This window comes from Pangasianodon hypophthalmus, chromosome 3 (genome assembly GCF_027358585.1).
Source record: "Pangasianodon hypophthalmus isolate fPanHyp1 chromosome 3, fPanHyp1.pri, whole genome shotgun sequence".
In the NCBI taxonomy this organism is placed as follows: domain Eukaryota; kingdom Metazoa; phylum Chordata; class Actinopteri; order Siluriformes; family Pangasiidae; genus Pangasianodon; species Pangasianodon hypophthalmus.
In genome coordinates, this window is record NC_069712.1 from 18,078,127 (window position 1) to 18,101,055 (window position 22,929).

The following is a 22,929-nucleotide window of genomic DNA, read 5'->3' on the forward strand; positions in this document are numbered from 1 at the left end:
TGCTGTATGTTTATAGCACTGTATCCATTAGCTTTTTACATGTTAGAACTATGCACTTTGATCAAGCTGCTTTCATAGTGAGCTTGTAAGCCCTGTTGACAGCAGGTATCTACAAAAGTGCATGGAGCCCTCTGATGAATAAGAAGCCCATGTCTAATCACAGAGCCAAAAAGTGCTGAATGTCTTAACTAAGCCTGCTGTAGATGGCTGGATTGAAAAACTGAGGGATATACAGAGAGGGTATACAAGTCACGCAGTTAGATTGCCCCGAGTTAAATGACTCACCCTTAGAGCACAGCTTAAGATACCCAACCAAAGAGCTTCCAGGCACTGACACATCCAATTACAGTGCTATGGAACCGACCCACACAAAGACTTCTTAATCCCAAAGGAGTCAATCTGCACATATGAGGTCTGAAAAGGAGTTGGTCTACACACTTAAGGCTTGCTATAGTGGTTTGCTTAAGTGAAAACCCAAGGAAACAGAATTATGATGTCAGTTCACAGTAAGACAGCACTGGATTTTTACTTATTGTATTGTGTTATTCCCACTAAGATTTCTCTCAGGCAAGGGCACCAAATCCCCTGAAACAACATATTTTAGTGGGACCCAAAAGTGGTTGAATGAAGGAACAAATATTAAAAAAAAAAAAAAAAAAAAAAAAAAAAGAAAACTCTTATCATGGTGCAAAGACTGCTTTTGTTGTTTTGATGTCTATGTCTTAGCTAAATAGCTAGCATGAATGTGACCCAAAGTGCTGACCTGTAGGCAGTCATAGACACAATGACCATTATGAGTGTGACAGTAATAACAGAGATGACGATGTGTACTTAGATACACTAACCTCCATTAAGACTGGCTTCCACAAACACTCGGATGGCTTTCACGCAAAGCTCAAAGTTCTCAGGTGTGACATGAGCAGCATCACGTACAATAAAAGAGAGTGACTCCACACACTTGATGAGGGATTTGGTATCATGCAGGCCCATGTCCTGACCCAAGGTCAAACTGTACTGGTTAATAAGAGGAGTCTGAGGTTTAGAGTCTGGAGCAAGTGGTGCCTTAGCGCTGTCCAGGTCATCCTTACCAACCTATCAAAAGACACAAACACAAAGTATACTAAGTGTAGATGACATTAATTCACATTGTCTCCTGAGACAAAATAAGAGTCTAATCTAATCACATGAAGTCTGGTAACAGCAGTTTATATTATTTCTCCTATCATGTATTATTCTCTAGCACAATACTTTACAATCTCTCAGCCTTTGTGTTGTGGCAGAATTTATGACTTTGTATTGTCACATTTACGTACATCAGTGTTCCGTCACAACAATTTACAACATGCTTTAAGTACAGTCCCCTCTGAAACTATTGGAATGGCAAGGCCAATTCTTTTGTTCTTGCTAGACATTGAAGACATTTGAGTGTGAGATCACAAGATGAATATGAGATGATGGATCAAATAGTGGCAGAGGAGGTCTAAAGAGTGCGTTTCTTGCTAATTTTCTGGCCAGTGATTGGTCGTTAAGACCATTATAAGCTTATTATTTGCCATTTTGGGCTTGGCCCTTTTTTTTTTTTTTTTGCCCAGAAGCATACGTTACATATGATGTTAAAGGTATGCAGGACAAAAAGTGTGTAGTGTTTGTCTGTACTCACCACTAGCCATCCCACTTCAACTTCAGTGGCAGATCGGGGTATTCTGGGCTTGCTGTGTTCAGTGTAGACCTCAGAGTCAGAGGTATAGCCTCGGTCCAAAGTGACTTCACTCTGGTGGTATGAGCTCAGTTCACTGTCAGACTGAGCACCTAGAGAACCCAATGCATGCAAGATTTAGTTATTACCACGCCATATCACTTTTGTTCAGACTCAGTGTCAGGCACCTTGAACAGCAGGATCTACATAGATCTCCAGCAGTGTATAGGACATACTCTTTACCTGTGTCACTGTCAGGGCTGCTGCTGGTGACCTGCAGTGCAGCTGGAGGTTTGACTCCAGCACCGATGCACTCCAGCAGCGTAAAAAGAGTGTACCAGTCTTCAGTGCAGTGGATGTTGGCAGCATTGGTTTTGAGCAGCTCGTGTAGACCATAGGCAACCTCTCGACTCACTCTGGACAACACGTGAGGCTTCATCATTAGGAGCAGGCGCAAAGAGTGCAGCACCTGCAAGAAGAGAAGAATAGGGAAGAACAGGTTTTATGGCATAGAGTGCAGTCAACTTCATTGCATACTAGCCCCTGGCAGACACAGGTAACCAGTTTTGGATGTTTGCTCTTCTGTAGTCATTTTTGGTTGAATTTTCCTTCATCAGCATGTCTCTCAATGTGATATGGTGCCCTACTCCCTATTCCCCTCCACAATCATTAGACTACATTGTAAGGACATATTACAGTGCATCATGGGGTTTGATTAGTGTGCTGGAATATAAAATGGCAAACACACAATATAGTTAATAGGGTGTGGATTTATACACAATGTCTTTGTATGTTAGCTCGACAGCAGGTAAATAATGTTAGCCTCAGTTTCATGCATATCCCTACCTTGTCTGAATGACCACGTATAATGCAGTGTGTTTGTGTATGTGTGACTTGATGTCAAATGTTTTCTAATCAACTGTATTTGAAAAAATAAAAATGACACCTGATTAAGAATGTTTGTAGTGTAAATATGAATGTGAGATACAAATTAAGGTCTTCAATTTGTAAAACGTTACTTCAGACATGTTCAGACATTAAGAACCCGCAGACATCATGCCACAGTATTTTATGATTGCGTTTGTCTGTGTGATAGATACAGGTGTGTATGCAGTAGTTTTGCAGATAAAAAGTGAACATACCTGTGAGCTGATGTCCTCTCGGCGCAGCAAGCGTATAGCAAGTCTCAGCAATCCCACTACAGCTCTTTCTACCAGGAAGCAGCTCTCATTGGCATGCACACACAGATGATACAAGCGGGCACGGACAGTCTGCCACACACACGACACCCGGTCCCTGCAGGTACCCACACAACATTATACAAAAGAAAATCATAAATTTTTCGCAATGCTTTAACTATATCCAGTAGCTTCATAGGAACTAATGCATTACTTCATTAATCTCTTGAGAGTACAACAGTGAGAGGCTCTATGTAATAACACTTTCTTGAATATTTCAACAGTCACTGTACCTATTCTCCAAAACAATGCGCAGAAGCATCTCTAGACAGAAAGCAGCGTCTTCTTCATCATAGGTCTCTTCATCAGGTGTCACTGAGATGAGGGCCTGGAACATATTGGTAAATCTATTATAAACATATACATTACTATTTACATAAACAATTTCTTTGAGGAACTGTTCAGTATACTGGATAAAATCTTTCAGTTTCATAGGCTGATTGAGAAAGCTGATGTAAGCAGACAGTGGAAATGCTTGACACTGTTGAAGGAACGGGCCTCACCTTCATAAGCTCCTGCAGAGATTCCAGCTGCAGGAACTTGCTTTCTGTGATCAGTTTCTCAGGGTCACAATGCTGTCAGAAAGAAAAAGTGGAAAAAAAATCAAGACCTACCTGAGCCCCTCAGCAAAAAAATAAAGAAACAAAAACACACAAATGAAGGGGAGATATAGTGTGTACAGTGTGCGCATACCTTTATACAGAGCAGGGCAGCCTGTTTGGCCTCCTGATTCTCAGTAGAGGGGCCGCGCTGTCCTGACTGCTCCGCTCCACCACTCAGTGTCAACCAATTAACAAAGCTCAACACAGCCGACTCTCCCCTGAGAAAAATACAATCTTTAGTAAGCTTATTAATGCTCTAAAGCTGCAGTTATCACCAGCAATAAGACAGTATGTTGTAATTTAATTTTAATTATTTCTCAACCAGAGCTTATAGTATTGAGTAAAAACCTTCTATGAAAAAAATTTTCACTTTATTCTTGTTTTGTTTGTAAATAAACATTTTATTACGATCATGCTTTAAGAACAGTCCTCTCTGAAAGTATTGGAGCAGCAACGCCAATCCTTTTGTTTTTGCTATACACTGAAAACATTTGGGTTTGAGTTCACAAGATGAATATGAGATGATAGATGATATGGTGGCAGAGGAGGTCTCAGGAGTGCATTTGTTTAATTCTTGCTAGTTATCTAACCAATTATTTGCTGTTAAGACCAGTAAAAGCTTAATATTAGCCATTTGGCCCATTTTTGTGCCCAGGAGCGTACAGTTCTGTTTGTAAAGAAAATAATAGTTATTTTATTATGATCATGAAAACATATAGCTCCAGGTCCTCACTGTTCATTTCATAATTAACTTTTGTCTAAAATCCATTACAGGGATAAATTAATAAATGAAATAAATTTACCTGTTTGATGGTGTCTCCTCACGCTGTAGAGAAATCTTTCCATTAGGCTCTACAAAATCCTCAACCTTTGAAGAAAGCAAGAAATAGGAGATTGTTAGTCTTTAAACAAACTAAACATTTCTACTCATATTAAATCTGCCTTCCTGACAGTGGATACCAGAGCATCAAACTTAAAAATCCAGACAAAAATTATGTTACTCCTGTGGTTGCATTTACACAGAGTTGAAAGAATCCAAGCAGATCCTTCTCTCACCTCTACCATGGATTTGGGTAAGAGCTCAGCCCTGAAGAGCTGCAGCATAGCATCCATGATGTTCTTCCAACCCTCTCGCAAAATATCGCCATGCCGATGGGCGAGGTGAAACGCAGTCTTTGCTGCTATCTGAGCCTTGGGGTTACTGCCAAAAACCGTGGGCAGGTTTTCTACAGACTGACACACACAACACGCTGTCACAAATCCAGCATGCATGATCTCAAATGAAGAGCTGAGTGTGATCGACTGGCATTGTTCTTACCTCACTGTTGAGTGTCGTAAACTTGCAAAGGGAGATGATTAAATTATCAAAAACATCACTAAAGCCATAGTGTGCTGAGATCATTGCACATTTCCTGGAAAGGGTAAAAGTTAGAACATTACTGTGTTGTAAACATCACTAATAGTCAGGTATAATCAATTAGGTTTGGAGATTCATTAGCATTCGACAATGAGCCATTTTCCATTCTATAACATATACCTGAAGCCTGTAATGGCTTTTTGGATAATGGTGTCTTCTAAGCTCTTGTCAAACACGTAGGAAAGGGCAGCGATTGTCGGGCCCCAGGTCATTGTGAACAGGTCGTGATCATAGCTGCCTGCAGGCACATGGAGGAAGATCCCCTCAGAAGTGGCCCCTCTGTGTAGCAACACACTCCACACATAGTTCTCCTTCACCAAGCCTTTCTGCTCATCAGGCATAACAATTTCTTCATTCCTGCAGGACAAATCACACACACCAACAATTTAATTTGAAAACACTACTTGGCTAATAGTACATTAAGGTATGAGGTAACAAAGATGGTTTGAAGTACAACAATTCCAATAAGCACTAAAGACTGAAGTAACTAAACTATTTAAAACAATATGTCTTTGTTATCTTACTTGATGGCATTGTAGATATCTTCCAGCATGTCCTGATCAAAATCTGTACCACCATTCACACCTTTCAGATTTTTCTTGAATTGCTACATTAAGAAAAAAGAAACAGGAAGAAACAGATTAAAATTCCTTAATTCATGCTAACTGCAGTAACATCTCTTTCCTATCACCTTTCAAATCTAATAATGGGTCTTAGGGTTTCTGTTCTCCCTTAAGTGTTAGAGTTGGGCAGACTGGTCTAAAGCCAAACTCAGCCCAAATAAACAAACACATCCGCTGATGAGTGATGGCGTTAGGCCACTGTTTTACTGCATGCCTTCTTAATGGCAGGTAAAACAAGGGAAAGCTAAGCTCCCCAGAGAGAAGGATGAACAGAAAGAGAAATAAACATTGGAGTAAACAGGGAGAATGGGGGAAGTGCCAGCTGGGCCTGTGTTGTTCCATACTGGAGCTTTGGTCCAGACATTTACTATAGCTGCCTCAGAGACGAGACAGCTGCCCTCACACACGTCAGCCAAACAGCACTGCGACCTCTCAGCTTCAAGAGCTCCACTTTCACTTACAACTCTGCTCCGATACTTATCCCTGAAGTATGCAGTGTGGGCATACCCCAGGACTAACTTCCAAGAGATTGTAATGCATTTTATATCCTTTGTAGATGGATTTTCACAATTATTATGGTACTAAAATATTATTGACATGTCTGGCTATAGTATAAACCTCCAACTGTGCCAAATGTATACGAAGCAAGTGTGTGTGTGTGTGTACACTAAAGCCTGTTCAAAAGTGCTTCTGAAAGTTGCCCAAAATGACATTTATGGTTTTTTTAGAACAGTTAGAGTTTCTAAGCTATCTACAGGGGCAGGGTAGTAAATATGAAGCAGCCATAGATTAAAGCTCACATTTTGTTGTCATCGATGCAAACAAAATTACAGCAAGTGAAGTAGTCAAGGATGTTACTACATCGTCTGAGAAAGTCGCTACAAAAACACACGGCAGTAATGTTGAGTAATCAAAGCTGCAAGCTTCTATTTTTGAGATGGTTTTGAAGGCAAGCCACTCAACAGGTGTAGTAGAGCAGAATGACCTCTTGCAAATAACATTCACACTGTCTAGTGGCTCCAGAGATGCATAAAATCTATTTACCTTCATCACTAAACCTATATGAATGCACACTTCTAGAAAAAGCTATGTTAGTGGTTCACTAACAGTGAACGTTCTTAAAGCCTTCCTTATCTGCAATACTGCAATACTGAACTGACACAGCAGTGTGTTCGAGATGCCAGACTCACCTCTACAGTCATGGGGATATTCTGCTTGCGAACGTTGTGGTTGTGTTGATCCGTGTTCAACATAATGACAGCATAGGCCAAAGCAAAACCAGCATCATTTGACAAGAAGGGATTCCCATTTACTTTCTGCACATAGAGAACAGAGCAATACAATGAGCACAGAAAAAAAAAAACCATCTAATAATTCTAGTAAGAGTAAAAATATCTTTATAGGTTCCAATAATTTGTCTGAGACCGGCGTAACTCTCAAAAGATCAGAGAGACAACGTTTTCCTGTTACAATAAGCTGATGTAAAGGGGATGGGCACAAACCTGTTGTATCTATTCTGTGTGAAATGAGCTCATCTGCTTTTTTCAGACTGAGACTAAAAAAGACATTACTATGAATACTTTCCAGGTCACACAGAGAGAACATACAAGCTTATTTAAGCAGTGTGTGCTAAATGTTCCCTTTCTTTGGTTTAGCCTTGTCTCCTGCTGCAAGGCAGATCGATTATGTCACACATCCTGCTGCAACATTTTCCTCATCCCTGATTACCTGCATGACTAATGTGCCTGTCCCTTTTCCCTACTGGGTTGCTGTTCCACACTCACTAATTACCTGATGATAGGGCCAGTTGGTGGTAAGGATTGACTTAGCATGTGGTAATGGAAGAAGTGGTGTGTGTCCTAGTAATTGTGTGCAAGTGAGACAGCAGTCTACACTCTATTTACAGTATGTGTGTGTGTGTGTGTGTGTGTGTGTGTGTGTGTGTGTGTTACTGTGTTACTGTGTCCCTGCCAAGGTGAATGTGTGTATGGCAGCTGACTCACATGCCAGTTGTCAGTGAAGGTCTCCAAGAGCCGATGAATGACCGGCGCTTCGCCAGGAAGTCGGAAAGCCTCCAGATACAAACGCAGTGCCTCATCTATACGCAGCCCTTGGAAAGTGAACGTGCTGGAAAGAAAGAACGATTCCATTACATATACATACGTACATTTTAACAACTTGAGACTGATTATGTTTTCTTCACATTGACCTACAGAAGTGAAATGACACTGATATGGCAAATCAGTGCAAAATAAACACAATCTTGAGCAAATGTGTCTTAAGTTCCAACTTAGAAAGTATAATATCACAACAGCAGATGGCAGCACACTGCTATCAGCACTACTACTTTAAACTGAAGGGAAGCTATAACAATGTGTCTTAAAGTCAAGCACCTTGCTGTTAATTCTCTTACCGCAACTGCTGAACTTGAACATAAATCATACCCTGAAATAAACTGCAATGAGCTAAAACTGGTCAGATTAGGATCATCCACTATAACCTGAGGTACATCTTAAGTACATCTGAAGTACATCTTAAAATTACTCTTACTTGACAAAACTGTCTAGCAACTCCATGCTGTTCCTTTCACTGATGAATTCTCCAATCATCTTCTTGTCCAGTCGGGGGTTTTCTCTTAGCCACTGAGCCACCTCACTGGTGTCCATTGGGCTGCTCAGAATACCTTTTTCTTGCAGAAACTGGATGCCCTTCTTAGGCTTCTGATTGAACTGCTCTGTGCCTGTGATGAGAAGCTACAAAAACAGAGCAAAAGCATTAGGCTGCTCATATTTGCTCAGTAACAAGGCTAATTTTTCACCAGCACTCTGTCTTTCATGTCTGTTTTTCTCATTTGCCCGTAACATGTGACCTTACTCATCAGGAGGTTTAAAAAAAATCACTTGCCGTCACTCAGCACTTTTCATCAAAACTTTTTTAACTTTGGAAGCACTCCACTATGACGAAACAAATGCAGCTGACTTGCGGCTGCTTCTCAAAGGATTACATGTAAAATGTGAGCTGGTGGTTGAAAATACCCTTATACTCTGCTACTTCAGTACTACAAATATCGTCCATATAAGTAGCTCGTAATTGTGCATCCTATTTATACACCGTTAAGCTGTTTATTCTGTCTGTTAAGCTGCATATTCTGTGAAATCTCAAGAACTCTGTTACCTTTTTCTTGTTTTTGATACTCATCAGTTCCTGGGAGTCTGGAAGACAACTGGTGAAACGCTGAGGCTTTTTAGGACTTTTCTTTTCAGCTGAAATATTTTGGAAGAGAAAAAGAAAGAGGAAAGAAAAAAAAAAGATTATTCTACTGCCAAACAAAAAGGTTAGCATAACTATTATATATATATATATATATATATATATATATATATATATATATATGTATGTACACACACACACACACACACACACACACACACACACACTGTATCTCAACCCTTGACAGGTGCTATTGTAACGAGATAATCAATATTATTCACTTCACCTGTCAGTGGTCATAAAGATCAGTGTATATGTAACTATTGTGCTCATTATAAATAATGCATTATTTAGATGATACACAGTAAGTACAGTACCCGTATCAGTCTCCTCCTGGTCTTGTCTACCCAGCCTCATCTTTTCAGCCATGAGATGTCCACTGGTTGGAGGGCATACTGATGGCACTCCAGACTCTACTGCAGTCTGTCCATTTGATCCAAATAAAGCCTTGCCAGCCTCTTTAAGTAAAAAAGGATAAGATTAGCAAAAGCTGAGCAATAACTGAGCAAATACTGTGACTACTGAAAATCAGCACACTGATCATCATCAAACCTGTGACTGCATCTGTGGTACTGTCGACAGAGGCCTCTCCTTCAGCTGTTAAAGTTTCTGAATGCTCTTGCTCAGTAGCTCTGTTCATCACTTTGGCCTGACAGTGGCCCTCTATGCTGTCTATTACAGTTAACAGGGCTTCAAGTGAGAGAAGATGGGTTGTGTAGAGCTGTCCAGAGACTGGAAAAGCATTCTGCAAAGTAGTAGATCAAATCAGTCAATCAGCTGTGTTTACTAAATGAACTTTTCAAAGGGTCTTTGCTGCTTGATGCTGATCAGTCATCTAAAGATCAAGGTTGTGATGGATCACCTTGGAGAGCAGCTTGGTGAGGTCCTCAAAAAGGTTGGAACAGTAGAAATCACAGTCATAGTTAATATACAGCTCAGTCACAAAGCTAGGGATTCTCCACAGCTGCACAACTGCCTCAAGGGCCATTTCCTTCATTTCATAGGGCATCTTTGGGTTCTCTGAGGTAATGATGTCCATTAGCTTCTTCAAATAAATCTACAAGACACAGAACTAATTAGTGATTTCACACTATATCAAACATGCTTTAAAATTAAAGAGAGGTCTCTATAATTAATACTAAAGAATTTACATCTAGAAATTTGTATTTGTGCCAATGTTCACATACCTCAAGCTGAAATTTGAGATGTCCACGCATGCTCTCAAACAGCAGAAAGCAGACTCGTATGGAAGCAGCATACAAATTGATTCGATCTTCACTTAATAACTACAACAAAAAAAAAAGCATTATTGAATTATTTTGCCTTATGTAGAGATAAATACACACAAAATCACAAAAGAAAACCCACAGAGAAAAGGTCAACCTGTATGAGATGTCTGCAGAGTTCCTCTTTGACTAGGACCAGCAGTGACTGGTAGGGAGCGATGTGTGTGGCCTCCAGAGCCACATTGAGCAGCTGCAAACCCATGTGCTTCATCACATCTGAGTTGTGGCGGTCATGCGGGTTGGTGAGAGAAATGAGAAAGCGGAAGAGCTCTCTCAGACATGGGAGTCCATAAGGGATCAGAGCTGCACCTGATGGAAATGGGATATAATAAGAGCGTTTTGGAAACACTGGGTTTATTTACTAATTTTATCAAACTGCTTAGAACAGAATTCAAGCTGTACCCTCTTTCTGAGTAGACTGAGTGAAGCGCACGCCTCTGGGATTTACATAGTCCATGTCATGCACAGATGCAGAGTCAGACTGATCCACTAATGAATCTCGGTCCTCAAGCACTTCAGGAATGGACTCTACTGAGGCAGACTGAGTACGTTCTACCTGTCTACCCTCACTCTGTCGACAAAACACAACAAAAACAATTCTCAGCAATTATCACAGAACAAAAAGACAAAAATATACCATAATATTCATCAGGAATGATATTAAAACATAACATGACCTGATAGGAAGTTAAAAGCTAAAAGATTTTTAAGAACATCAATAATAGAACATACACAGCAGCATATTATTTCCATCATATGTTATAGTCATGTTGTGAAAAAACAGGCATATTCAGCTCTGGTGCTGCTGAAAATGATTTACTAGAGTTTTACCTGCATGTCGAGCATGGTGGCATCAGTGGAGGCTGCTGTGCTGGGAGTGGTGGCTGTGGAGCAGCTCTCCAGATCTGTGAGGTCTTCTTTAGATGTGGCTTTAGAGCAGCTGGACAGTCCACTGTCTGCAGTAGGGTTGGAGATGGAGGAGGCTGCACTATCAGAAACAGGCAGCGCTGCAGTACCATCACCCTGTTGCTCAAAAAATGGCACTCCACCTTGAGACACACAGATAATAATTTATCACTTTACAAGCATGTCTGTAAAGTTGAATTTTGAATTCCCAAAATACCTCATGGTTTACTGTATTGATTTACATGAGTTAAAGAAGATAATCCCTTCAGAATTGAGATAAAGAGGCTGCACCAACAAAAGCCAGACAACTATTTTTCCAATTTTGATATGTGAGCCCATGAGTGCAGTAACGGACCTAGCCAAATAGGACTGACACAGGAAACTTTGCCAATTACACAGGAAAAATGGCAATCACTTAACCATGTGATAGTTACCAGAATCCATTTTATCCCTCACAAGCAGGGGCATGTTAACTAAAGGCCACTGTACACAGGCTATGTAACAGACAGACAAAAATTTGTTTCTGCATTTTTTTTTTTGGATGATCAGTAAAAACAGGCCATAATCACATGATCTTTAGTTACTAATGAAGTCTAAAAATTTCCTTAGCTGTGCATTTTCTAATGTGGGCTGTTAACTGGTCTATTAACAGTGTCTTCTCTTCCTCTGATTTTTAAGTAGTCTTTGGAACTATTGCATGCCATTTTTAGGGATCTGTGAAGTAAAAATACTATTCCTTAAGGAAATAAAGGGATGCTTGCCACCCCTCGATGATGGAGATCCTTCACAATAAATATACAATGAGTCTTTCTCCATCCATCAAACAAATAAAACTCATTTGTATTGATGTGCAAGATAGCTGACAGTGTCTGAGCTAAGGGTTCACCTGAGAGATTGTTGCTGAGAGCGCTGAGCTGGGCTTGGTCCATCTGTCCTGAAGGGCTGCGCACCATGTGACGAGAGGGACGAGGAGAACGCTTCTGTTTCTTCCACTTGGATGACTCGCTCATTCCACCAGCACGCATCTTCAGCTAAAAAACAGACAAAATTAAAGTGCAGGAACTGAAAATCAAAGAATGCCAATAGTTTCTTCTGGAACACATCCACATGCACTTGTTAAGATGAAGATAGCCTCAAATAAGCTCTGTGTAGATGCAGTCCTCAGATAATGGCATAACTTGCATATGTAAGACAGGAAGTGACAAGGTAGGAGCAGTTGAACATGCAATGATAAAATCCTGACATGTAAAACCTTATCAAGGACTCATGTACAGTATATCTGGTCACAGACATGTATTTAGTCTATAAAGTATCTTTGAAGAGCCACACCATGAAACCACCCGCTATACAAGGCCTGTCTATTTTTCTTTCTGATATTCAATAGAAGATGTCATTCACATACAATAGTGGAAAAACTGGAAAATCATGGGTCAGGAAGGAGACAGGATGGAGGAAGTTACACTGATCATTGACTGCAATCTCTTCTCCTTACCTGGACTCGTTTGTTTTTCCATAAGATATTGTAAGCCTCGGGAGAGAAGGGGCACGCCCCAGGATTAGTGATGAACACATTACACATGCAGACAGTACAGAAGCATGACAGCAGAGTGCACTACACCATGCACACAGCTGACACACACACACACTCTCTCACACACACACACACACACACACACACACACACACACCCTATCATATACAAATACTCAGTGGCATTCTATGTACTACATACTGAAACACGCATGCAACTCCTATGAAGGTACGCATACATTCACAAACACACATGGCTCTCTATAATATAACCTGTCAGACACCCTCACAAACACACAAAAGGGAACCTAATGCATTTTTAGAACATGTAAGAGGGGTAATTACACACTGCAGACAAACACACAAACACTCATCATGTGCAGGCTATGACATATATATATATATATATATATATATATATATATATATATATATATATATATATATAAAGAGTAGGAACATTTATATACATTATACAATAAAAACAACATATGTACATGTTATGTATATTCAGAGAAAAGTGGTTTTCATCTTCTATCTTAATTCACAGACAGCATGAACCAGAGAGCCACAGATATCAGGGTAATGCAAGCAATCCTGTTAACTAGTTAAACCTTGGGCAATGTGTACGTCAGACTTCATATCACATATTTAAGTATTATTGCATCATAATACTATCTAGAATATCTAGCTAATTATTGGCATTATCAACACAGTCATTACATCATTTTATATATAATATATTCATTATTTTACTTACGTATTTACTTTTGAATTACAACTAAAATTTGCTACAGCCTTTGTTACTTAGAATGCACTTCAAAAAACCCATGCATTCATTGCTTTAAGCCATGCCACCTAGTGTATTTAAATGCACTAGCTGTGGCCCAATCATTACTCCCACTTTATATAAACGAAAAGTACCCTGTCTAAACCACTCTGATTGGCGTTTCTAGGGTGATCTGCATTAATAAGATCTTGTGTGTCCAGGATACAGCCTGGGATCTGTAGAAAAGAACCAGCACAGAAAGGTACTATGGGAAAGGAAAAGAGACACACTGCAACATAGCAATAGGAAGGTAATGTGGGCATCTCAAAAAACAATAATAACAATCCACAGATGCAGTATTGTCAATCATATTAATATAACTATAATATGATATGATATTTATCAATGTCAAAACAAATGATTAATGCAAGAGCTGAATGATGGGACATGATGATAAATGAGCTGTATCTTTGTACAAAGCGGTGCAGGGATAACAGATGTAAGGGAAGCCAGTCTAAGATTAAGGCACCAGGGAAGAAACAGACAGATGAGACAAAGTCAACTGAGACACTCAACTCAGTCGCTCAACACATCTTTGACATTTACCTTCTTCATGTTGGTGCCCACAAAACTTTTAGCCTCCTCTTTAAACTGTGGTAATCTGCAATAAGAATTGAATGAGAGCACAGTTAATGAGAAAATGAATGATAAATGAGAATTTTTTAACAAATTTTGAATTTACTCACAGAAATGAAACAGGACATCTGTATTATATGGACACACACCATGCTATGACATACTTTCACACCATATCTATATGTGAGACAAATGTCTAGTACAAAGAAAATTTTAAAGTAGTTTTGGCTGAGATTAAGAACTGGGGGAATGTGGTTCTTGCCCAGCTGGACCAAATTAAAAGTCTTGTTCATTCTAAGAGGCCCTTCAAGGTCTGGTTGGAAGACAATATGTCAGCAGAGCTGCCATCTTTGCTCGAGTGTCACGACTTTTTGACCTGTGCTGCCGGTTCATTAGCTGAATTAGATGAGATGATGTTCTCATGGTGCGTTGTGTGGACTCTGCAGCTTTGCCTTAAATAAGCCATCACCTCTCACACAGTGGGAGAGACAAGACCTGATGTTAACTCTGCTCTGCGTTAATAGAGTGTTGTCTTGCTGGCTCAATTATTGGATGATCTGTGAGTCCAACAGATTAACATCCCTAATGCTTTCAGCAGGCTGCTTAAGCCTCCTCCAGAGCACTCAATAAGATCTGCTGTTCATTACTCCATCTCCCACTCTGCCACACATACGCATGCGTACACACACGACACCCACTGCTTATTACTGCTCCTTCTCCCTTACGTGCATGCATATACAGATACATGCACACACAAATATATACTCATTGTTAAGGCCTTTCACCCTTATTATAAAGACATCATGGACAAGAGGGTTTAAGAAATAATACAAGCACAGCAGGAGCAAAGGTGTGTGTGTGTGCATGCATATCGAAGAGATAAAAAGGTGCTTAATTACAAAGTCCCATATAAATAGGTTACTGATGGTCATCTCAAGGACACTGGGCTTAAGCATATATTTATGTACTTACAAAACAGAAAAAGAGAAAAAGCTCTCAGAAACTATGATTTGTTTTTTAAAAAAATGTGTGTATTTTTTTGTGCTTTTTTCTTGTGCATTTTTCTGTGTATAAGTTGTGTGTGTGTGTGTGTGTGTGTGTATGTACAGTTCTCATCTATATGCAGATGGTAGACCAGGTTGCTTTGTAGGCTCATTCTCTTGTCTGTGTGGGATGTGACTGGAAGCCTAATACAAGTGCTGTCTCCACGGATACGCACCTCTGATAAATGCCATCCCATAATCATGTTATTGCATTAGAGAAGCAGCGCACTATGACCTGAAAGGCAGGACAAAGTGGTGCTGCACACGATTTGATGACATGCATTGCAGCACAATAGTGTACTAAATAAAGACATCAAATCTAAATCAAGGCCTGTTTTTCCTTAAACGCCATGCATGGTTAAAACCTCCGGGGGTTTGTTCACGTAATGTATAAAAAAAATAAATAAAAAATAAAAATGCAGTCTGCATCCTGCAAAGCTTCGCAGTGTTGCAATCTCATTAGCGTCTGGCTGGCAAAGAACCTTTTGTACATCGGAAGTGGAAAATCTAGGGAATCATCTGAGAGTGAAATTGGAAACCGTTAAGGACACAAAAGTTCCTGCTGTGTTTGGTCTCAGGTTCAGTTTGATTATGTTTACACCCAGCAGACAACTGGGTCCTTAATCCCCTCCAACCCCCTCACTCGCTGTCTTTCTCTTTCACACTCATCCATTGCCCTCTCTCTGGTTACCTGGAGAAGAGCAGCTGCACCATGTCCACCAGCGTGTGTTCGGCTGATTTCCTCAGCAGCTCTGTGGAGGGCAGACAGAGCACGGATGAAGTGAGCAGGAGGTTAGCTTAGAAAAGTGGGAGCAGCAGTAGCTCAGGACCCGAGAGCCCCGCTCTGTTTGGCCAGGATTAGTGCTAGGCTTTATTAGCGCCCTGCTCAGGGACTGGGGGCAGGGAGCTGTGAACTGCGGTCTAACATACACTGGGTCAGCATTGAAGATTTAACTGTGCCAACATAACAGCTGAAAATGTCAATATAATAACCATGGCTGCATTGGTTGTCTTGTTCACTTAGAGATATACAGTTGGTAATAATGTTTCAAGGGGACTGTAGCAACCTCAGTTGCTTGGCTCACCACTTAGTCTCATCTCAAAGCAAATACGGAAGCAGGACTGCATTATCTCGCACACAGACTCGTTCGTCAGATGGGCTCCCACTGGGGTCAGCAGCAAAGTTCTCAAAACCTGAAATGTCACAACCAGTCAAAGTCAGAATTATGTGAGGGAATAGTGAGTTCATAGCAGCAAATAGTTACAGAGTCATTTTTGTGTTGAGGTGGACGATACAGCAAATCATCATCATAACATCATACTTTCACAGTAAATGACATACAGTGTGTGCACATACATTTAAAAAGAAAACAAAAAACTAAGTATAATGATATTAATGATATCTTCAATAACTGCGGTATTCTGGTCAGGGTTGCGATGGATCCTGGGAACACTGAGCTCAAAGCCAGAACACATCCCGGATGAGACGCCAGTCTCACACACACAAATTATTTAACACAAAAAAAAGAAAAAATATTGAACAGATAAAACATTTTTAATGTCCAATCAACTACTCCTTACTGTGATAACAGTGGGTTCAGTCAGTATTATGAACCTGTTGATTATATCTGTTAGATTTCAGTACAGAGTATTGTGGTAAAATACATCACACTACAAGTAGCACACTGCCACTTCGCCCAGCCCTATTTTTGTGTACTTCCAACACTTTTGTCTGGATGAGATTTTAAGATTTGTCAGGCCATTACCTGGAGGATTTTCATAAGTACCACTTCATCACTAGCAGGGTCTGTCCCCACAAATCTTGCATGAGTGACCGCGTCAGCCATGTTCTCAATCCCCTCTGCTGCGCCTTCATGATTGGCATCTGCAATGGACAAGAGTTTAAAAAAAGTCATAACATTTTAAAGGAGCCAGGCATTTCTTAAAGCTTCAAATGCATAGTAAGGAATATCATCAGGACTAAGAACATACTGCATTCAGAAGGCGCACTGACTGTGGTGAAGTGTCAAAACTGTGTGGAAATCAAATAATAAATCTTATACATTTAGCTTGGTTCATCCCATCACACCCCTTCCATTCACAGCACTCCATGAGAAAGGTCTATCACAGCCATCTGACATCTAATCACCAGATGTGTCCTTTGTGGGCAGGTGGGTAATTTGGCTGTCTAGGCAACGGGAGCCAGTGTTTTGAAACCTAAGCTGGGCCAGAACGCAAGCTGCAGCCAGGCTGCTTTTCTTTCCCAACGCCTTTAAAGAGTATTTCATTAACTAATAAGCACAAACTGTCTGGAATGGAAACCAGGGCTCTTGCTGCAGGTAGAGTACCGAGACGAGAAACATTTCACTTATTATTAGCTACACAAAAGAGGAAGGAGTAGAGAAAAGGTAGCCTTCATTCTGCTGCTTCAAAAGTCATGCTTCAAATGGCAGACAATTTCCTGAGTTTTATTTAATTAGCCTGGAGAATAAACTCTTGCATCCCATTGTTTCCAAAGAATACTGGGCTCTATATGCAAAAAAAAAAAAAAAAAAAAAACAGTCTAAAACTTACAATGAGGTTAACGAGGAACATTAAATTTATCAAGAAAATATGGGAAACCTCTTAACCCATTCTTAAATCACCCATTCTTAAGACCATTTATGGAAACCACATGGCAAAAAAGGTTTATGAGCACTAGTGAATTTAGCACTTATATAGAAACAAGGGCCCCAATAAACATGAGACGCGCTTCCAAATGCCCAATCTCCACGGAAACCAGAGCTATGGGCTATTCAGCACAACATTAGAAGTCATCTAAAATACTAATCCTCACTTGGCACCAGCTACACAGACAGGCGGCAGGGTCCTTGTTGAAATAACAGCAGTACGGGTGGGGCTGAGGGACTGTGTGCATGTGTGTGAGAGAACGTGTGTGAGAGTGGGGCTCAAACAGCTGTCGTGTAGTAAGAGGGTAAGTCAAAGTACATTCAGACACTATCATCACTGAGAATGCCACATCATGGAACAGTATGTATGATGCGCACCCTTAACATTAAACCACACCTATACAGATGGTGATAAATTAGCATTAAGATCAAGCCATGTCTAGGTGAATTGTATAAAAATCAAGTAAATATATTCTTTTTTTTTTTTTTTCCCCCAAACTCAAAATCACCAAATAATATGAAGCCCTTGTCTTATACAAGTCTCCCATGTCTCACATGCACCACCATTCAAAAAACGTACACTAAAATACTCAGTGTGCATGAGTTTTCATCCTATGACTAGCCACCTCAGTTCAACCGGAGCAGAAAACCTTAGCGTGAGGAAATCGGAAAAAGAAAAGCAGGAATGGGAAAGCGGGAAAAGTGGGATCTGGAAATCTGTCAGTGCGTCCATCCCCCAGAGCCAGCCAACCTCAGGCCTGAGATTTGAGGGGAATTAAACCCTCGGCAAACGAACTCACTCATACAAACACAGACCCCCCAGTGCGCTAGAAGGGCTCAGGTCTCACTGTACACACAGAGTGAGAGACAACGAGACATGTCAGCAGGGACTGGTTGATAAAAAGCACATGCTGTAAGTCTCAGGAGACAAGCGCTAGATAGAATGCACTGTAAACAGTGTGCACTATCTTTTGCCATGAAGAACAGCAAAAAAAAAAAATAAATAAATTTAAAAAAAAATTTAACTTTTAAAAAAAGCATTTAAAAAAAAAATCATAAAGCTCTAACTGTCCTAAATACAAAAACAAGTATAAAATGTATAAATACAGAAAAATTGTTGGTGTCTGATATGCAGACAAGAGTGCTAAAGGCGACTGGATTTCCATATTTGACCAAAAGATGGCAGTGTACTTCATGCAGTGAATAACAGTTACTGGACATATGAAGTGTCGTTAAGTCTGTAACCTCCTCGTTTCAGGCTAACTGTACTCCAGCAATGTTGCTTGGAGCCTGAAGAGCTGAATTAGTGAGAGCTAAATCTAGAAATCTGCCCGTACAGATGCTGAGTGCCATGGTGGGCAAATCATTCGGAGAGTCCACTGGAACTATAAAACGGTGAACTGTAGGGAGAGGTGTGTGTTTCCTGTGGAATGCTAATTCAGAGTAATGATAATGTCACTCTGCATAGTAGATTAGGAGCGAGTGAATGAGCATAACCCGTCAGTCAGCATAAAATTACTTGCATGCCAAAAGGTCATTTAATCACAAACTCATACAACAGCATTAAGATATCGTGCTCCTTAAGTGTTCACTTGGGATTAAAGCAACTCTCGCTCTCTCACTGTGTGTGTGTGTGTGTGTGTGTGTGTGTGTGTGTCTCCACAGAAAAAAGGTTTTGAAAAATACATGATCTACATGATTTCATCAACCATACAAAATACAAACTAAAGACATTTGTAACTCACACAAACACCACACCAAAAAATAAAAATAAAACCACACTTCACTCAGTTATTTGTGGTGAAGTGTTAACAGCACGCAGAATGGTCAGAGAAAACTTAAGCTTATGACACAAGCCATGCCAGAGTGTGTGCGTATACGATCCCTCCTACGGCAAGACGGCCCATCTTTTGGACAGCCCCAGGCTGGTTGCCATAGAAACCCATACATGTGAACCCCCTGATGAGATGCTGGATAAGAGATCAGTGCTGGATTTGTAGTGACAGCAGGCCTCTGGGAGTCCATGACTTATTTGTTAGGCATGTGCATGTGTGAATATTTCCTTTCCTGTGCCTAGTGTTCACTTTATGCAATTCAGTTATCATTTGAGTAAAACAAATCCATGTAACATGCTTGCGCATTCCAATGAACTACATTCATTTTTCTCAATTTAAACACCACATCACGCTCAACACTGATGTGTTTATGTCATGGCTAGTACATTTTTTCCCTTACTACCTTTAAAAAAAAAAAAAAAAAAAAAAAAAAAAAAAAAAAAAAAAAAAAAACCTTACTAAATGATGGGTCAAGTAACTCGTTGCTGCAATTGTAGCATTTCAGGTCATAGCAGGTCTCTCCATCTCTATTTTGTTGTGCAAACTGTACAGTTGCTTGACAAGTGCTGTCATATTATTTATTCAACAACCCCCCCACTATTTATGGGAGATTAGAGAAAAATTATGGATGGCTAACATCTGGAGCTGAGTGTTGGTTTCGGACATTCACTGGCAGCATCACACAATATTTCTCTATTAAGGCTATAAGGCTATGGACAGACTGTGCTAATCACTAGCTTAGCAAAACTAGTTCTCCTCCCAGGGGTAGGGCATTTGAGAATTTTAGAAAACATTTTAGAAAATCCAATATTATGGATTTTATTCATATTTTATATATATATATATATATATATATATATATATATATATATATATATATATATACACACATACACACACACACACACACACACACACACATTAATCTTATGATTAAATTAAATCCCATTAGAAACTGCAACAACATATTTACATGGAAATAAGGTAAAATGAATTTTACCTATGAGGCCATATGAGAGGAACTTGTTGACAGACGTGAGAGCGAGGCCTGTGATTGGTCCAGTTGTATCCTCTGAGCGAACAACTTCCAAGAAGGGTCGGAGAAACACATTGGGCTCCACTTCAGAGAGGTCTGAAAGAGAACAAATGAGACATCAGTGCATGTCAAAACACTAGGCTTATTTAGGTCACATATGTTTTAATAACCTAGGAGCACTTCCTTGCTTGACCCAAGCAACCTATAGATCCTCAATAGTAGAGCAAAACATGACACAACTACTACGAGTTGAAGATAATGTTAATAGTCCTAAACAGGTCTACTACAAGGTAAAAATATATATATATATATATGTGTGTGTGTCCACAGATAAGAGAGAGGGACAAGAGGGAAAGAATAAAACGGAGTAAGCAATAGCAACAGTGAGAGAGTTCAAAACAGTGAGCAAGATTTCCTGGGGCAGGTTTAATTCGGCAGCAGTGTGGGATATCTTATTACAATTCAATTTCTAGAAGCTTTGCTAAAGCAGTGGTATAGAATGTAGGATTTGGCATTAATGAAATGTCTCAACTGAGTAACAATTGTTCAAGAAAACAAACCTTTTCTCATAATACATAGGAATTTTGTTCTAATAAAAAAAGCATGAAAATAGCACTGAGGGCAAAGTGTAGGCTTTTTTAAGATTCAAATATAATATATTAAAACCTTTGAGGCATTAAAATGTCCCAAAAAACTAATATGACTGTTTTGCATCATGTAAAAATTTAACTACTACCAAAAAGATAGTAAAAAACATGCACCTACAACCACAGCATTTGTTACTGATGAGCTCTCATGAAAAATAGTAGAGCCTCCTGCATATAAATCCCTAAGCTCACAGAGCCAGTAAATCACAGCGGCAGCACAGGGCACAAAACACTGCACGTCCAGAATGCGACTTTGAGCTGCATGTGTGGATGGGAAAGCACCTCGGGCCAATCCACCCAGGAATGGGAAGCAGCCCTTCTGAAAGCAATGGTGAGATGAGGGTGAGAGGTTACAAAACACAAACCAGGTAAAACAACAAGGGAAAAATTAGCCAAGTCACGAAAGGCGGTGAAAACGCTAAGCTGGCGCTCTGCTTGCCATTTTAATACGGCCTGGATTAAGGCTCTCTAGAACATTTACTTCATAAAAAAAAGCAACTGGTGACTTCAAAGCCTAAGATGAGCACATGTGACCACTGAGTATTAGTTGTGATATCTAATATCCCCAAGGCTTGTTTGGAAATCAAATATGAAACAATTTAAAAATTTCCACACTTTGTTTTATCTTTGGCCAGGTCGCTCTCAGACGAGCCTCCAAAAGCAAATCTTCATCTGCAAGCCGTTTCTACGGGACCAGGGCTTCCTTTGCACTCTCTAGAGAAAATGCTCGATGCTGCATTGTAGAAGAATTAATGCACTGAAAATTCTTTGAAAAGGTTGCTGTATTTAAGAATAGACAACTTGAGTACATTCGGTTTAAGTCCATGAGAAAAGCAGACTCTTACAACAAAAACAAAAGTAACTTTGAAAACTAGTCAAAGAAATATTCGCTAAGCTGTCAAAACATTGGGTGTAATAACTATCGTGCTAAATCATATCACAAAAGCCGGGAACTTTTAAGGGTGGGCTTAGTGTCTATTACTTTACAGTGAGAGAGGGGGTCTGAAAAGAAGTGCACAGACATGGGAGAGAGTGCTAAAATGAATCTGTCAATAGAGTCTAATAAAGACTTCATCAGAGGCGATCACCCCATAAGTGCCACCATGGTGCTCCTAGTCTCTCAGGCTGGAGTACACAATTGTGTTGTATTGATCTGGAAGGCCATCAGCAAGCAGAGACATTCCATCAGCTGCCCTCCCCCTCCTTCTCTCTCTCTCTCTCTTTCTCTCTCTCCTGTAAGTGAGGGCCAATCTCCTTAAATAAAGGATAAATACGACTCTGTACTTTGGAGAACTCTCCAGGGCCACACAGGGAAATAAATAAAGAATGGAGGTGTTGGAGCATCATGGTGAGACAATCCCAAAGTAATCCCACAGTGTGACCTCTGGGTGACATAGTCTAAAATAAAATGGGGATTAAAGATGTTCTGCCCTCCATGTATATTTCATCTAAAGGCAACTTAGGTACCTGAATGAGTGTAAGTGCGTGAACGGGTATGTGTGTACTTCATTTCACTGTAACTAGTGGAGATACTCTACATTGAAATACAAAAAACACAAAAGAAAAATCATCTGCTAGTACTAAACTCTAAATGTGTGTCTTATTAACATCGCTTAGCCCATAATTTAAACCAGTGCAGAGAGGCTGCTAGTTTCCAACAACAGAGAGTGAGCTGAATCCTTTTTAAACACCAGGGCTGTGCATCCATGTGTGGCTTGTACGGTGG

General features: G+C 40.1%; 1 protein-coding gene across 7 annotated transcripts in view; it reads right to left on the reverse strand.

Moving 5' to 3' along the window:
• Positions 1-22,929, reverse strand: part of gbf1 (golgi brefeldin A resistant guanine nucleotide exchange factor 1) — a 63,271-nt gene that overhangs the window by 6,518 nt on the left and 33,824 nt on the right. For 4 of the 7 annotated variants that reach the window (XM_053232996.1, XM_053232995.1, XM_053232999.1 and 1 more), the window contains exons 4-33: positions 20,521-20,652; positions 16,783-16,901; positions 16,102-16,210; positions 15,708-15,768; positions 13,944-13,998; positions 13,493-13,573; positions 11,925-12,069; positions 10,964-11,181; positions 10,535-10,703; positions 10,230-10,441; positions 10,034-10,132; positions 9,709-9,903; positions 9,399-9,591; positions 9,164-9,304; positions 8,751-8,839; positions 8,127-8,329; positions 7,580-7,703; positions 6,767-6,892; positions 5,478-5,560; positions 5,074-5,310; positions 4,855-4,948; positions 4,593-4,769; positions 4,340-4,404; positions 3,628-3,754; positions 3,438-3,509; positions 3,168-3,262; positions 2,839-2,992; positions 1,940-2,165; positions 1,661-1,809; positions 846-1,092 (exon numbers count right to left, since the gene is read on the reverse strand). In XM_053232996.1, the coding sequence (XP_053088971.1) occupies positions 846-1,092; positions 1,661-1,809; positions 1,940-2,165; positions 2,839-2,992; positions 3,168-3,262; positions 3,438-3,509; positions 3,628-3,754; positions 4,340-4,404; positions 4,593-4,769; positions 4,855-4,948; positions 5,074-5,310; positions 5,478-5,560; positions 6,767-6,892; positions 7,580-7,703; positions 8,127-8,329; positions 8,751-8,839; positions 9,164-9,304; positions 9,399-9,591; positions 9,709-9,903; positions 10,034-10,132; positions 10,230-10,441; positions 10,535-10,703; positions 10,964-11,181; positions 11,925-12,069; positions 13,493-13,573; positions 13,944-13,998; positions 15,708-15,768; positions 16,102-16,210; positions 16,783-16,901; positions 20,521-20,652 (4,197 nt within the window). Of the gene's footprint in view, positions 1-845; positions 1,093-1,660; positions 1,810-1,939; positions 2,166-2,838; positions 2,993-3,167; positions 3,263-3,437; positions 3,510-3,627; positions 3,755-4,339; positions 4,405-4,592; positions 4,770-4,854; positions 4,949-5,073; positions 5,311-5,477; positions 5,561-6,766; positions 6,893-7,579; positions 7,704-8,126; positions 8,330-8,750; positions 8,840-9,163; positions 9,305-9,398; positions 9,592-9,708; positions 9,904-10,033; positions 10,133-10,229; positions 10,442-10,534; positions 10,704-10,963; positions 11,182-11,924; positions 12,070-12,530; positions 12,567-13,492; positions 13,574-13,943; positions 13,999-15,707; positions 15,769-16,101; positions 16,211-16,782; positions 16,902-20,520; positions 20,653-22,929 lie in introns of all 7 variants that reach the window. The other 3 variants (XM_053233001.1, XM_053232998.1, XM_053232997.1) reach the window with 2 other exon arrangements.